The sequence below is a fragment of the Nematolebias whitei genome, chromosome 18 (genome assembly GCF_014905685.2).
Source record: "Nematolebias whitei isolate Nwh7 chromosome 18, NemWhi1, whole genome shotgun sequence".
NCBI classification, from domain to species: Eukaryota; Metazoa; Chordata; class Actinopteri; order Cyprinodontiformes; family Rivulidae; genus Nematolebias; species Nematolebias whitei.
The window spans coordinates 33,090,564-33,108,246 of record NC_056515.1 but is presented as its reverse complement, the minus strand read 5'-3'; the positions used below and the strand labels follow the sequence as shown (position 1 = coordinate 33,108,246).

At 40.2% G+C, this 17,683-nt stretch overlaps 1 protein-coding gene across 1 annotated transcript; it reads right to left on the bottom strand.

The window, feature by feature from the left end:
* Positions 1-2,631: 2,631 nt before the first annotated feature.
* On the bottom strand, positions 2,632-12,064 carry crkl (v-crk avian sarcoma virus CT10 oncogene homolog-like). The gene is made up of 3 exons (XM_037691811.1): positions 10,900-12,064; positions 9,180-9,654; positions 2,632-4,512 (listed from the first exon to the last, which is right to left on the bottom strand). Exons 1-3 carry the CDS (start codon positions 11,208-11,210, stop codon positions 4,378-4,380), a joined length of 921 nt encoding a protein of 306 aa, XP_037547739.1. The 5' UTR covers positions 11,211-12,064; the 3' UTR covers positions 2,632-4,377.
* Positions 12,065-17,683: the final 5,619 nt, after the last annotated feature.

Genomic DNA, 17,683 nt, shown 5'->3' with positions numbered 1-17,683 from the left:
CAGCTTTTTAATGTGAATAATATGTTTTTTTTTTAAATGGAATGAAAAATCTTAAATTTTCAAGAACTCAATAGAATGGCAAAACAAGTCTCCGTCACCAGATCTTCACTGTTTATCACTTTAATACTGCGTGAAGTCAAATCACCATCTGATTGTACCAAAGATATGTTAAAGCAGATACTACAAGTGTTAGGATGTGCATTAATAAACTGTCTTTTGATATGTTGCTGGCCTGCAGGTAACAACTGTAGCAACTGCAGCATAAAGACTTTCCTGATGTCTAAACCACATGTAAAGAAATCTGAATATTCAAAATGTGTTCCACGACTGTGCAATGTACTTCTTGGTAAATATGCTCGGAAACGCTTTGCAACTGCGACTGACTACGGTGACATTATTTACATGAACGCTCCTACAAGCACCCTGCAGATGTTGAACGCTGCCTATCATGGTGTGTTAAGATTCATAACTGGCTTTATGTTTGCATCCTTTATTGTGAACATAAATATGTAGGAAGATGCCCAAGGATGCATTTACAGATAAAAAAACTAGTGAGAAAGTCTGGTAGCGTACAAAGTGCAGTAATGTGTTCGATAGCCACTGTCAGTCATAACATGGAGGGCACAACGATACACAGCATCCATTTTTTTCAAAAGCTGGGCTGAAGAGTTCATAAACAGCAGATCTCCATAATCTACCAGGGGCAGAATGGTTGAAACAATCAGGTGCCTTCTGACTTGGTGTGAGGAACACTTTTTGTTTCTAAAAAAAAAAAAAAAAAGAATCCCAATTAAAGTTTTAGTTTAGAAACCAGTTTGTCAATATGAGATTTAAAGGATAGATTCTCATCAATCAGAATATATTAATACTGAATATTTGTAGCACGTGACAACTTCGGTTTCAGCCCCTTGAACAGTTAACAAGCTGGGGAGGATAGGTGGAAGCTGCTTACCATTTGAAAATAGCATAGCCTTTGATTTTTCTGCATTCAAAACCAGCTTAAGCCCATCCAGACAGGACTGAACAGCATCAAACACAGATTACAACAGTTTAAATAATTGTGAAACTGGCTGTAACTACCACTGCACCCTATATTCACTGGTTAACTGGTCATCATTAACTTCACACACTCTCTCACTGGTACATTTTCATCTTTAAATCACTTCTTGGTCTGCTGCCTTCATACATCTCCTCCTACAGGTCTCTGTGTGAGTGCAGCTACAGCGTGCGCTCTCAGGACATTATTACCTGCAGTGTTCCCTCGGAGGACTGGACTAGGCCAAAGGTCATTCTCCTACTCTGCTCCCGTTTCCTGGAATATTTTGTAAAAAAGATCTGAAGCTCTTGACCTCCGTTAAGTGGCTTCAAACATCCAAGTTCCTGTCAAAAACCAATGCAAACATGTTCCTGTTTTTAGTTTTCTACATCTCTTCACAATCTAGCTGTTTATGTTCTGTTTTTTAATACAATTCTTCTCAATTTGTTTGCTTTTCATGAGTGTCCACTGTTGTCATCACTTTTTGTTAAAACAAGTCTCTTGTATAAGAGTCCCCGTGGCTCAATGGGATTAACCACTATAAATAAAGGTTGAAAAAAATAAACATGGCGTTTTTATTTCCCCTCCCTAAAAATAATCCTGCCATGAAGTCGTCATGTGTTAAACGTGTTCTCTGCCCTGATCCTACAGGGTGGATGCTAAAAAGCAGAGGGGCGCAGCGTACGCTAGACCAATTCGTCATTAATGATCAATACTTGTGGCTCCGATGTAAATGACTAATGAATCAAACGTGACTGAATCTGACCTTTCCCGAGGGCAGTCTGTAACGGGCGTGTTGTGGTCGATGATGGCGTTTCTGTCGTCCGTCACCAGCGCTGCCTTTCAGCCAGCTAGAATTGTAAAAAAAAACATGTTTTAACTGGAAGAATTTCATGTAAAAATACCTGAACTAGTACTTCAGTGAGCTACAAAAAACGGTATTCAGAAATGGTTCAAATATTCTAAAGTAGAAAAATAAAAATTTAATTTTACCTGCTGGAGAACGGCCTCAATCTGGAGAAACTTGTTTAATTTGGACGAAGTTCCCACATGTTTTCCATGTTGAAATGCTTTAACACCTAAACTTTACAATGTTTGTACACCCATGTATTTTATTCTTCTGTAAACTTGTGGAAAATTGGATGTGGGATAGTTTTTTGGTCCCTACAATTAAAAATGGCAGTCCACTTTGTCCTTAGCTCCATCAAATACCACCAGGTAATTCTAGAACGGTTTGAACCTTGCTTTAAAACATTATAACTGCAGGACAAGCGCAGAACATCACAACCACTGCCCTTGAAAAGTTTTCCACTCCACATCTCTGGGTCAGCGTTCTGTTTTTAGCGCTTCATTAAAATGCATTAATTGGTTCCTTCCTCCTGGGTTCAGGCTGAACCAAAAGTGTAAGTCTGAAAAAAAAAAAAAATTAGAGCAAGAGCGGCCGTCCTGTGCTCCAGAAACGTTAACGAGCGACACCGAGCTGCTGCAGACACGTTCGCCGCCATCTGCGCTGCAAAGCGGGCAAGTAGGACGCGCCAAAGATAGCAAGAGAAAACAGCTTAAAGAAGTAGACATTTGTTTATTTGACTGGTTCTGTACAGAAAAGGGTCAATACCAGCACATGTGTTAACCATGGGAAATGGTATAAGAAAATAAAAAAAGGCACAATTCAGTTTTTAAGTAAAAGGTGAGGCTTTCCTAGAATATGAGAAGAGAGCACAGTAATACTGTTAATGCAAAATAGAAACAAAACCTCTGAAGCAAAAGAAACACTAGTTCACCCGGAGTAAGGACCTAATGGGGGAGTATTGCTCGATTAGATTTTAATCGTTTTAACAAGTTAAACCTATTCTGAGCCGTTTGCAGACCAGCTAGGATTAAAATCTGAGAAACTTTTTACTGAACGAGATAAATGAGGATAAGCAGCATTTGACCGGGAAGCCTCTCCCTGGCCAAGAGGTCATGCACACAGGCAGCTAGCAGGCGTTTTTCCCTTTTACAAAACACTTCACTCGCATTCAAATACTTAAAATGGACCAAAATGATAAAAGGGACATGTGATGGGATTGGTAGGCACCAAAGGACACTGGGAAAAAAATGGATTAGGTTTACAGCAGAAAGGTGCAACGCTTGCTCAGCTGTTTAATCGTATGGTTGTAAGTGATTACACTGAAAAATAAGTAACTCCCGTATGCGCTACTTGATTTTGTTTGCACTAATTTTTTTTTTTTTTAAAGTTAGATGGGACCTTGCACACTCAAAAGGCTGAAAATAAATATTTTATTCTGAAGGCATTTATGGGATTTCATTGGCTTACTGACATCTTGTCCTGACGTACGGTTGAAAAGTGAAGTATTTCAGTCCAAATGCAAAGAAAGTCGTTTTTCGTTTATCTAGAACTTGGATGCTTTTAGAAGAGCGGCTCATGGTACTTGCTGACATTTGCAAACCAGATAAAAGCTCGGCACTTCAACATAAAACGGTGACATTTCTTTTAGTGCTCTGTTCTGATAGCCCCCACCCACACACACACACACAAAAATAAAATAAATCAGTCTTGGGGGGGAAAAAAAAGCAAAAACTCCATAGTCACATGGTCTCAGAATGAAGGGGAAATGTTTTAGGTCAGCTGGCACAAACAGGAAACAATAATTCATCATATGGTCATGTCACGTATTAACATGAATTAAATCATGAGGAGAAAACGAGACGTGATCTTTGACATGAAACAGCTCAGATGCTCCACATACCCAACGTGTGCACGCTGATGGTTTAAAGGTAAAACAGTGACTTGATCATTTTACTGGCTGGTCAGCTCCTCGTTGTCTTCAGTGCTCTTTTAAGTCCATAGGGATGATGGCCCCCCCACACTCCCCTGTGTTTACTGCCCTTACAGACATCCTCATGCCAATAAAACACATTTTCACAAACAAAAACTTCTGACCTGAAATATTCAGGGAGAAAACACACGGGGTGAAATGTAAAAATCCACTGTGAACACGCACAACATGCACTTTGACGTACAAAAACTCACACTCGCACAGATGTGATCTGGATTTCAAAGTAAAGTATTCAGTCTACAGCTAAAAGAGAAAAACAAACAAAAGATGGAGCCAAGTGAAACTGGGTCATGTTTTAGTTCAGCCTTGATGTCCAACAGCTGTAAACAGCCAGAAAGCCTTGCAAGGGCTGGCAATAACAGAGGTGGGGGGGCGGGGTCGCTCGTGTGGAACCCCACAAGCAGACAAGCTCAGAACAGCAACACTGGCGGGGAGAGGTGGACACAGCCAGCAAACTCAGGTAGACATCAGTACTGCCGAGGCGCCACATGGATTTATTGGTCAGTCACTCTCGTCGGGATTCAGGGGGTCTATGATTTTGACGTGGGTGAAAGGGAAGAGCCCCCTTCGTCCGTTCACCTCCCCCTCCCACTGACCGCTGATGTTCATCCGTGTCACTTTAACGAGATCACCAACCTGAGGGCAGGAGGACAAGAGAAAGGTTCAAACATGCATTTATTCTCACCGCAAATTATTTTATTATAAATATATATAAAAAAAAAGAAGTCACATTTCAATTCAACCATGAGTTTGAAAACACAATGAACTTAAATGGCAGTTCTCAAATAAAATACAACTGTGAACTGAAGTTCCACAGCAGCATCAACTATGCATGTGAACACCGCGCTTTAATAAATGACAGAACTGTCAACGTTCAGAACTCTTTATGTTACATAATGTTGCATCTTCCAAGATGGTCGTGCTGAGCCGAGTCGCAGCTTCACAGGCTCCCGGTGAACTCATCTCTTTTTGTTTCTGTTGGTTTTTTGCGCCTACACTGCGCATCCACAGTACGGGTGTGACCGCAACACACGGAGTTTTCTGTGTCGCGTGGTTCAGTGCCAACTGGACCATGTTGGATAACCTCAGTCGTCAGAACCACTCTGCCAATAGGACCATGCTGCCGCAGATTTATTTCTTTTTCACTTGTGGTGCCTTGCTTCTGTATTTTTGTTGCATGCTTTGAATAAATCCTAGTCTATGTTAGTGCGTGCATTAAGCGTGTACGTTACAGCTGAACACAACTTATGAGAATCGTGCTACTGTTGATCGGTGTATTGTTTTGAACCATTAGTGACTAGCATATAGCTTAGATCTTCTAGCATATCATTTGATGTTTGTTTAGCATATATCAGCTTATATCTTACATATTTATTTACTGGGGTTACTGGGATCCACTACATGTACTACACGTGATGTGAACGACAAGAAAGAATCTCTGACTCTGATGTTGCAGCCAGGTGTTCTTTAGTAAACGTCTTGAACATTATAAACTGAATCATTAATGGACCTGTTTACAGATACTAATGCACATCTTCAAAGTCAGTATTTTGCAACACACTGTGGTCTACATTTATTCACACCTACTTTAGTTTCTTTACACTTGTGGTCTAAACAGTGTTCATATCCAACCATGTTTTTAGCTGTGCTCTGCAGCCTGACACCGTGCAACACTGCACATTTCACTATTACAGAAAACACCAATAAAAGTGATTTATAATTGTTTGCATAGAAAGGTCAAGTAGCTATAGATGCAGGTGCACGTGTTTACACATACGCATCTGTCAAACGGTCCAAAAAGTCGGTGTCAAAGTGAAACGAGTTTCTGTGTAATAACCATTAAAAAAACGATAAAAACTTGCATTCCTTGACAGAACGCATTAGAGACGGATCGAACTGGAGGCAAACCGATTGAATCAGTTTGCCACAAAAAATAGCAATCTGCAATACCTGTAGTTAGAAGTTGAACTAATTAGGCAGCAGCAGCTGCTACAGCCGGCTCACAGCAGCCCATAATACATTTTTGATGCAAGGAAGCTCTTCTATGTACTGGATAAATATTTTAAGTGTCCAAAGCCATGTTGCTCATCACCCATTAGGCATTAGCTTCAGCAAATGTGTGTCACTTGAGTGTTACGGGGATGACTTGGACACCATCAACAAATACGAGCTCAATGTCTAAAAATGACTGATTTGTAACCATTTCTGTGTTTTCACAGGTCATTAGCCAGCTATAGTAGCCATTTTGAATCGCACTGATTTATTTACGTTATCAGTTGTAGGTGTACATTCGGTTATTACGGTACTTTATTAATTCATTAGAATCAGCCTTGTGGTTCGTAAGATATTTTGCCAACAGACAAAAACACAGACACACATTATAATGCACCTTTTATATCTGAAAGGATATGGATATATATATATTTTTTTTTTTTGTCATACGCACCACATGTGGGACATGTGGTGGAACGAAACTGTGTACACAGGGTCCCAGTTACATACATAGTAAAAAAAAAATATATATATATATATAAAAGCAATAACTCAGATATGCTTGCCGGGTGCCATCTGGATCTCGTGGATACATTTTGACTCAGGTTCTGCTTCTTAAACTCCACAGGAACCAAAATAACCCTGACATAAAGCAAAAAGGTTGATGCTAGAAAAAATAACATTAATATTTATATAAACAATAACATATTGTGAGTCAAAGGCAAACAGCAGGAGACATGATGGGACAAGAGAAGGCAGGGATTGCAGAAAGAAACCAGTTTTAGACAAACATGAAAAAAGAGGATTTTATTTTATTACTAATGGTTTATATTTCCTATATCTTCCTTTTCTCCATCAAACTATACAATGCAAGAAATTATGTTATCTCTAAAAACAACTGCAGTTTTTTTTTTTTTTCATTCAACTTATTGCAACAGCTGCAGGAACCCTACCTGCATATACTTTTCTCATGGAACTTCTAGTCCTTCAACGGACTTCCTCCACTTATACCACAGGAACCAGAGGCCAAAGAAAGTCACAGGTTCAACTCCCTACCATGCCCACATGTCGTGGCGTCTTTGAACAAGACACATAATCCCCAATAGCGATGATGACAATACAGTACATTGCATTTTCACTTTCCTGCACTGACTTCAACAAATAATCACAAAAAACAATCTGTGCAACAGAAACATAAAAAACAATGATATTTAAAAAAAAAAACACGTGGAACACATTAACACAAGCCCATGCCTACCGTTACTCCTTTCACTGCCCTGTTTGTACTTTAATTCCAGGCATTAATACTATGTGCACCTTAGATCACATAGGAAATGCATAAAACCAACATCTGACATTTAAGTTCCATCACCAATGTCTCAGAGGGAACAACTGGTGCCTTTAGGTGGAATCTCAACTCTTAAAAAAAAAAGTACCATAAGGTGATGCTGTGTGTGCGTTACTGTGTGCATCTTGTTCAGCTCCAATACTTGTCAAATTCACTTAATGTGAGCATAAATGTGCAAGTTACTTACTAGATAGCTCTATGACATTAGCATGCTAACTTTTCTACTGCCAGCAAATGTAAAAAGGAAAATTAACTGGGATAAATGTTTCATAAAGTTCTTTCAGCAACTCTGCAGATCAGAACCAGTACTCCAAAAGACAGCACCAAATATGTATAAACACAACAATACACCGTTACTTCTTTGTGTCCATTAAACTTGAAAATGGGACTACCCGGTTTAGATATAAAGTGCATTTATAGAGAATATAAAATAATTTAATAGGTTCAGGACAAAATGTGACGACGAATAAAAATAATAAAAATGTGAAAAATGCCATGTCTGTGTTAGCCATTTGGTGAAAAATGTTGCTGAAAAGGATGCATTGTCCTCCCGTTAGCAAGTAGTTCTCGTCTCTTCGAGAACAACAGGAGGGATGTTTACTAGGGTTTTGTTTAAAAAAAGTTTAAATTGTCTCGTCGGTTGTAGGTTTATACTCACCCAGTAAAAAGCTACTTTCAGTCACCTGTTTGCAGCCTCTAGTTTGCTCCTGGAGCTGTGCGTCCTTTACTATACAATGATTACGCAAATGGGAGACAAATCAACCCCTCGTTCACACGATGACAGTTTGCATGTTCTCAGAGTGGGCTTGTTTCCATCTCGTCTCTTCCTCGTTAGTTTATCAATAATAATAATGAACAATTAAGTCATAATCCTTAAAGGCAAGCTGCTGTATTTAAAGAAGCTCTTGTGAAAACCAGTATCCTGTTAATGTCTTGTTTGCTTATATGACTTGTATCACAATATCAGCCTGAGTAAAATATTGGACAATGAGAGCTTCCAAACCATTAACTCAAAGCTCACTGGCCTGGTTTATTCAGTATTCACAACATGCCCTCATTTCTATGCAGGACTCCAAGATCCAAGTGCAATTCTGATGTCACAAAAAGGCAACACAGCAAGCTTTAAAATGACTTCCATTTTTATCTCTCCCCTGGGGAAATCACCTCAGCTCTGCCTGCTCAGTAAACTGAAGCCTCACTGTATCCGTCGAGCACATTCTGAGTACGAATTGTAGCGTGCTTCGACATGTTGTTTAAGCAGAGGTAACCACGAATACCTGTAATATTGCGAAAGTCAAAAATGCTTGTGAAGCTGTGGTCAGTTTAGTATCGGTAACAGCTCAGACGACAACAAACAAAGCTCCTGTGAGAGGCAAACAAATTGAGGGTATTTGATGAAAATCACTCAGTGGGGCTTAAGTTTGTGGTCAGTCTCACCAGAGTGCCCACCCTCATGTTTCTGTTAGTTATTTTGCTAAAAGAAATAAACCAAACATGCTACATAATCACCTGCTGTTCAATGACTTACCATTCAACAGGAAGCAAAAACAAAAATAACAGAACATGCAACCACCAAGTTGGCATCATCTAGCTACAGAAAACACTTTAAAAGTGCAAAATATGTTTAGCAACAGACTGCTGTTATAAAGTAACTAAACATACCATTATGTTTGTGATTTTTTTTTGTGTGTGCTTTAAAGGTTGGTGTAACTTAAAATAAAAAAAGATTCCTCTAAAAGTATATTTGATACAAACTAAACTAAAAATAAAACAGCAACCAATGTCTCAAGTAATTATGTGTGAAAGATGAGAAAACCATAAATTACAGAAGTATGTGACTACCTGGTAGCAAAACATTATGATAGAATTTAAAACATGACCCATTACTGCAATCCAAAGATTGAAAGTAGGTCAAATCAAAATAAAGGGGGAGAGGGGAAGTGGGAGAAAAACTAAAAGTTACCTCCAGAGCGAGAGCGGTTTTGTCATAAGCACAAGGCACTCGTTTTTGAATGGCCTTTGCCATGACAGGGCCATTCTGCGTCGACGGTAGAGGATTGATAACTGCGCCAGGTGTGCCAGGAGGCAGCGGAGAGGACGTCTGGGGCTGGGCGTAGGCGTTAACGAGGGTGTGGGAGGGCTCGGGAATCCCGTAGCTGTTGGAGTTGCGAGATCCATGCGTGGGCTGGCTGGGATGGGGTGGAGGTCGTACCAGTTTTTCCACGTAGGGCACGGGGATCATCCCGACGCGTCCATCTCTATTTTTGGCGCTCCACCACTGTTCCTCTGGCTTCTCGAGGATGATAAGGACCTCACCCTTTCTGAATGGAAGGTCCTCTGCATCGCTGCCAGTGAAGTCGTATAGTGTCCGCACATACTCCTGGTTCTCATCTTGACCAATCAGGGGCTGGATGGGACTGCTAATGGTGCTCGTGTACCTTTGAAAGATCCCAATGATAGAAATGACAAACAGGTTACAGAGAATTAAACTGCAGTCAGATTGTAAACAAAGTGTATTCTTCTGTCAAGCATCACAGATACAGTTTGATATTGGCATTCAGTGCAACTAAATAATGTCAATATCTATTTATATAAACACATAAAAGCACCAAATGTTGACCTAAGTGCTTTAAAACCATCAAATAAAAAAATATATAAATTTAGAACAAATAAATACAAGAGATCATGTGTCAAAGAAACTATTAGGTCTTAAGACAGGTGCATTTCCCCTCACATCACTTGCTGCTGTGTGTCGAGTCTGTCGTGCATTTATTTAAAAACTAACAGACTTAATGACGAGTTCACATATTAAGTTGTAAACTTTGAAGCTGAGAAAATTACATTTGAACTTCCTGTTGATTTAAGTTGAAAAAGTAATTAATCAGTAGCTGTTTAATCATCTCCGTGTATGACCAACCTTTTTGTGTGAAAAAAAAAAAAAACACACACACACAAAGAGTTTCACTCTAATGTCCTCTTTAGTCCTTCACAGCTGGAGTCAGCCTTTCTTTAAAATTACATTTTTTTTTTTCTCTTGCGATTTTAAAGGTTAAATGTCAGCAACTGCTCGACTTTCCATTAGGGATTTATTTTAGTCGTTTTCATTGCTTTTGATCAAATGTTTCCATTAGAAACCAATAAACAAATGCCCTAAAATGATTAATATTGTCAAAACGTAACTTCATATAGTTCTATGAATATTTAGACAAAAACATGGCAGGTTTTTAAGAAAACACTGGGAAAAAAGGTCCTTAATTAATTTTTTTAAATGTTAGCCTCTAGTGTAAAGAGAGACACTTCTAAGATCCGAAAAGACTCCAGAAAACCAAAAAGGCGACATGACAGTCGGTTGAATTAAAGCAAAAAAGTTCCTCTCTTAAAAATAGTTCAGCTCATCCTGTGAGCCTTGCACCTCATCGGGCACACCACCATCATGTTGACGAAAGTGCATGAAAATGACAAAAACAGGAAAGAGCGTCAGAGCGCTTTTTGAAGAAGCAAAAATCAGCCTCTTAGCATGTGTTTATCTGTCAAACCTGATGTTGCAGTGCACCTCACACAGCTTCCAAAAAAAAAAAAAAACTAGGTGTGCCAAATGTAAATTGGGCAAACGGAGTGCTTTATGACCCAACCCTGAAAGTAGGTCAGTGATGATTTAAAAAAAACCAGCAGAACTTTCCTACCTGGGAGCTGGCTCTATTAGTGTAGTCGTGTCCAGGTAGTGGATTTTGTAGAACTCCAGGAGAGCCGGGAGGTGTTCAAACTCCTGGTCGCCGATCTTGAACCTCTTGCTGGGCAAAGAGTTGATGATATAGTGAGACACCTTGGAGTTTTCGGACACTGACAGCACATAGTCGCCGGGGCAGGTGGAGGAATCTCGAACGAGGAACATGCCGTGTCTCTGTCCTTGTAGCCGGTTCTGTGCCTCCTGTCGAGACACGGGTCCAAAGTACCAGGCGGACCGATCCGACGAGTCGAAGCGAGCAGTGGACATTTCCGCTCAAGAAAAACAAGTTAATAACAAAATAAAACGTTAAGCCTGGTTCCGGTCCGCCTATCACAGCAAAGTGTTCTGAAGATGCAGGGCATGCAGTCGCCCTGTTACCTTTTTTTTTTTTCCCCTTTCGAGTAATTTCTACACAAACGTTGCAGACTTAATTAAAAATAATGATAATAAGTAATCTTTTCAGGGGGCTGCAACGAACTTGATCCGACTTTGGGACATTTCGTTAGCTCAGCAGGTCTGAGAAAATATAGTTCCGGGGAAGGGCAAACCAAAATGAAGAGAATTTACAAAAAAAAAGAACCAACCGAGGGCCGAAGCAACAAATGATCAATGAAGCTTCCTCCTTTTCGTTCCGCCTTATGAGAAATCGCCAAGCTTTTCTTTAAAATATTTTTTGTCTCTCCTTCAGTCAGTGTCAGTTATAACGGAAAAAAAAAGTAGCCTCACTTTTTTAACTGATAAATATCCATGTCAGCGAAAGGTTGGCAGTAGCAGCTAACGAAATAAATACTTTAAATCCTCTTTTGCTTCTGTCTTACGATAAGGCACACGTCACAGAAAGAGGGTTTTCAGTCCCCTCTCGGGTCGCAGCAGACTTTAGAGGCAACACAGCAAGAAAAATGGCGGCCCCGCAACACGTCTTCACACGAGAAATTATTCCACGGCAGCCTTTAGCTCGCTGCGCGTGCATCTCAGGAGGATTCTGGACTCACTGCGGCGAAGCTCCCGCGTGCATTTCCGACAACTCACGAAGCCTCCCGGGTCGGCGAGCGATTTAGCGAGTAACTTTCCCTGATTTCGGCGCGTCCTCCTCTCGCCCAAGGCCCCCAGAAGTGCGAGCGTTAGACAGAAAAATGGCGACGGGAGGGCAGGTCCCGCTTTCTATCCGCACGTCGCTGACGCCAGGCGGGGCTGGGTGGGCGGAGCAAGAGCCCGGTGACGTAACCACGTAAGTGGTTACTCCACCCCCACGTTTACAGCCGGTGTCACTAATGGAAACACTAAAAACTGACTGAGGCGTGAACAATCAGCTGAGTCAGGTGTGAATGAGAAACGACATAAAAGTTTAGTTAAAACTGTTTTATTTCCTAAAAATATTAACTTGTATAAGAAAAAGTAAATAAAATAAACCCATAATGGGCCAAAAGGTGATAAAATCTAGAGCAAATAAAATCAATTAAATGTAAGAATGTTCATTAAAAACAACAATATCAAACAGAAAACGTTATATGGTGCAGTTTAACAGACAGCCTTAACTGCAGCTGTTTCCCAGATGTGCAATTTTGAAATGCGGGTATGCACTCAGTGTAAACACCTTCTTTGCGGATGCTGCCATTGTTGATCTATTTTTTAGTCAGTTCAGCTGTTTCTGTAGGTAAACAGATACAGATGGTAGTTTGTGGCTGTTCACAAATTTCTTTTAATTTTTTTTTTTTTTTTTTTTTTGTCTAAGGACGGATTAACCAAGAGGAAATTAGCTGATTTTTTTCCCCCCAATTTTGTTTTATTTTAAATTTTTATTTTATTTCTCGTCATGTCTGGGGCATCGCAATGAGTATCTTTGTCAAAAGCATCAAATTAGATATTAAGAGAGTGCATGTTTTTAACATTCTCCACATTAATTCAGTACTTTATTCATATACATGCAAATATAATATCAAAATACTACTTTATGTCATTTTAATTACTAAGTCATCCCTGAAATGTCTCAGATATGAGTAAATAGACTGAAGGTTGTTTCTTTTGAACAACAACAACAACAAAAAAAAGTCCTAATTTACTGAAAAGCAGAAGTATCAGTCCAAAGCAGCTTTTTGTAAAAAGCCTTGTCATCGATTGACGCCAGGTCAGAAGTACAGTTATTTTCTCAGTGAACTGATGCATGCCACCAGCCAAGCGTTTTACATTATTCCCTATTTTCATTTCCTGCTGTTCTTCAACTTCCCTTTCCATTTAATCTAAATTTGCTAATTTTCTGGCACAGAAGTGTGACACATTGATACAGAGTTCCTTCTTAATTACAATATGCTGGGGGGGGGGGGGGGGGATCCATCTAAAGGCAGGAGCAGTGCCTCGATAAAATAAGGAATAGATAAAATATCTCACTGAACAAAACTGGTCGAGTGTGACAAGTTATTCAGTGCAGCGGAGCCACTTCTGTTTGGTGCTGAAAAGCAAGAGGTCTGCTCGTGGTTTGAGTGGCTGAAAGCCTCATGAGGCTACAGCTGGCACAGAGCAGCTCCCATCACAGCAACACTGTCTGAATCTTAACAGCTCTGCACCCACTCCTTAGTGGTAAACTCTGCCAATTCCCACATTTCAACAAAGTGGTGATCCATCAAACTGCGAATGGGAAAAAAAAAAAGAAAAGATTATGTTGCCATGTTTTAGGAGAACCACATTTTTAGTTTCTGCCTGCGTCACATGTTTTGCCCCAGGAGTTGATCAAATTAATCTTTTTTAAGAGTTTCTATTTATTTTTAACCCAATCCCAAAGACAGAAAAAATCCCACTCCAAACAAATAATCAAAAAGGTTATTAGACTCTGGGAAAACAACAATATGTGAATTCTCACAAACCTAAATGTGACATCATGCTAAATCTTTTGACTAAAGGTGTTTTAACAAAAACACCACCATCTAGTGGAAGCATAAAATAAGATGTGTGGTTTTTAATTAAACATACGTTTTATCTAATCATTATCTCTTCGATTATTGATAGTTCTAAAGTGCTACATGAGGAAACCAAGTCTCAATTTGGCAATGATGTGTGCAGTTCGTAACTTACCTTGTCTTGTTGCATAAATATAAAGTTTTATAATATGGAAAAAAGTATACCGGTAGTTTATATATCTATATATATATATATATTTGATTAGACTACTAACAATTAAGATTTCTAAGGCTGCTAAAATACGCAATCCTGCTTTTTGCAGATGTTGTGGTCCTATTGGCTTCATCAGATCGTGATCTACAGCTTTCGCTGGAGCGGTTCGCAGCCGAGTGCGACACGGCCGGGATGAAGATCAGTTCCTCCAAATCCGAGGCCATGGTCTTGAGCCGGAAAAGGGTAGAGTGCCCTCTCCGGGTCAGGGAGGAAGTCCTGCCCCAAGTGGAGGAGTTCAAGTATCTTGGGGTCTTGTTCACGAATGATGGAAAAATGGAGCGTGAGATCGATAGGTGGATAGGTGCAGCGTCTGCAGTGAAGCGGGCGCTGTACAGGTCTGTCGTGGTGAAGAGAGAGCTGAGTCAAAAGGTGAAGCTCTCAATTTACGGATCGATCTACGTTCCCACCCTCATCTATGGTCATGAGCTTTGGGTTGTGACCGAAAGAACGAGATCTCGGATTAAAAACGCGTTCAATACAAAAAGAGAGATCTCGGATACAAGCGGCGGAAATGAGTTTTCTCCGCAGGGTGTCTGGGCTCTCCCTTAGAGAAAGGGTGAGAAGCTCGATCATCCGGGAGGGACTCAGAGTAGAGCCGCTGCTTCTCCACATCGAGAGGAGCCAGTTGAGGTGGCTCGGGCGTCTGGTTAGGATGCCTCCTGGACGCCTCCCTGGTGAGGTGTTCCTGACACGTCCCAATGGGAGGAGGCCCAGAGGAAGACCCAGGACATTCTGGAGGGACTATGTTTCTCGGCTGGCCTGGGAACGCCTTGGGATTCCCCCGGAGGAGCTGGACCAAGTGGCTGGGGAGAGGGAAGTCTGGGCCTCCCTACTTAGGCTGCTACCCCCACGACCCGACCCCGGATACGTGGAAGAAAATGGATGGATGGGTGGATGGAAGGCTGCTAAAAGCTCCAGAGCAAAGTTCTGTGCTCTCTAAGGCAGACAATCAAACCTGAAATCTGCCTAGTTCTAGATAAAATAGACTGTTTTGGGTCTTCATGGTCTAGAAAGTAGGTAGAAGATGAACACCACAAGCCACATGGTTTAAGAATCTGAGCAATGGTTACAGAATAAAAACTGGTGGCCATTACAATGGCAGACTATCTTTAAAATAAGAAGCTCGACTACACCAAGCCCCGACAATGATTTTCAGCTACTATCTAGGAACTGAATGCTCTCTGTGAACATCTGGCGGCACAAATAAAGATAGAACCAACATGGAGTGGTTGGCCCATCCAACATATGAAAGAGCCATGAACTTCCATCCAACTGACCAATCACCAATTTCTGAACATCACAGAACCTTATGTCATCATAGCAGCCGAGATGATTTAACTTGAAGCTCAAATACACAAGCAAGACCAAGAAGGTAAGTGAAGTGACACCTGTAGAGCCAAACAACAGCTACTGATCAACAAAACATTCAAGACAGAAGATAGAAATAATCATAGAGAATTTAGTTCAGAGTGAAAAACTCTGTGCTCCAAACTAAGGGTGCCAAGAACGTCATAAGTATCCATCATAAGCTAGAACATCCTCATCCAGATCAGAATCAGGAGACTCATAGCAGATATCCAGGACAGCTACATGGCTTTCACAGGCAAATGACAACCATGAAGAGATAGCAAGAATAACAGCCACAAAATACCAGCGTTAATGCAAATAGCCTGGCCAAGAGGGGAGATAGAACCCACTTCAAGACAAGAAAGCTCCTCTCAGTGCATGAAGGGTTTCACCACCACCCACAGGCTGGGGACCTATGAGACTAGTGAGAGTCAGAACCACTATCAGGATAGTTTGTCTATCAAGCTGTTTGGGGGAAGAATCCGTTTTGTGTTGTGGGTTTCCTTGACTGATGAAGCCTTCTGGATGGAAAGTGAAACGTTTCAGAAAAAAAAAAAAAAAGAAACTGTTCAGATGACCTGACTGAAAATTGTTGGATTGTATACCTGGATTATTGAGCATGGACGTTTTTGGTTTTGAACCAGTTTGACATGACTGTCAACGAGGGGGAGGGCCGGCAACAGAGGAGGGGGCGTGCCAAAGACACCATCTTAGCACCAACATAACTGGTTTGTTCCACTTTGGAGTAAGCTGTTTGGAGGAAGAATCAGTTTTGTGTTGTGTGTTTCCTTTACTGATGAAGCCTTCTGGATGGAAGGTGAAACATTTCAGCAATAAAAGAAACTGTCCAGATGACCTGACTGAAAATTGTTGCACTATCAGGATAGATCAACAAATATTCAATATGGCCAAAGCGATGAGGAGTCAAGTGAAACTCTAGGAGACCCTGTGAGTAAGACAAGGCTTAGGAAGAACCACCATGAAAGAAGATTAAAGCCAAGCATGGATTATGACACAGACAGACTGAAGAAGTGGCTGGTGCTGGGAAGTCCAAATCTAAAAAAAAAAAAGGCTGGACTGGAAAAACAACAAGAAGGAGCGAATTAAACCAGTTCAGAGGCTAAATCTACTACACCAATCTGGATGGTCAACAAAGAAAGAAAAGAGCAGTATAGGGCATCAACTTCATGAAAAAGAACACAAGAAGTTCAAAAAAGAAAATGAGAAAGGTGAAGACAACAGTGATGTAGCTGGAACATTGAGCAAAACACAGTAAAACAAACAAACAAATGAATTGTTTTGTTTAAATTAATTGTATTAGTCTAAATCTTATAATGCAATAACACGCCTTCAGTGCTGCCTGATATAAAAAGTGGGTTAGATAAAAGTCTCCTGCATCATTTTCACATTGTCCTTTAAACTTCCTATCACCACTCTTAACACCACACTGCTCTAAGCAACAGTTAACTGGTTTAATGTTATAAGAAATACAATCATTCACAGAAAGTGAAGTGAACATAGGAAATTTCTGTTTTATTAAGCTGCAGATTTATTGACATTTATCATGAAAGTTGTGCACAGCAACGAACTGAATACTCTTTAGCGAATTCCTTTCATCTAAACGCAGTAGAAAAACTGTTCCAGTTAAACTTTTGTGTGCATTTTCTCGTTTAGAAGCAAAGCATGATGGACTTGTGCAGTTTGATACAAAAAATAAATAAAGTGCATATTCTCTTCTCTCTCTAAAGTCATATTTTTATGTCAAAACAGTGTTATATTACTGTATATATTACTATATATATATATATATATATATATATATATATATATATATATATATTACTATATATGTAACTGGGACCCTGTGTTCACAGTTTCGTTCCACCACATGTACCACATGTGGTGCGTATGACAAATAAAGAAACTTTGACTTTGATACCCAACAGATCATCCTAAAAGCGTCTTATGTTTTTGAATCCCTTAAATATCCTTAAACACCTTATTTGAAAGATAATGAAAATATAATTTTCTTGCACAGAACATTTTTGGAGGGGTAACACATCACTTGTCCAACCAGACCTTCATGAGTAAACCTACAGGCCCAATCCTAAATTCCCAATCGTTTCACTCATTGACAAAGTCATTTGAAATTCTATAGATTTTCAGGAACTTTGGGATGCCTCAGGGCTGTCCCTATACTGACCCTTTGAATCCCCAAAGGCTTTGAT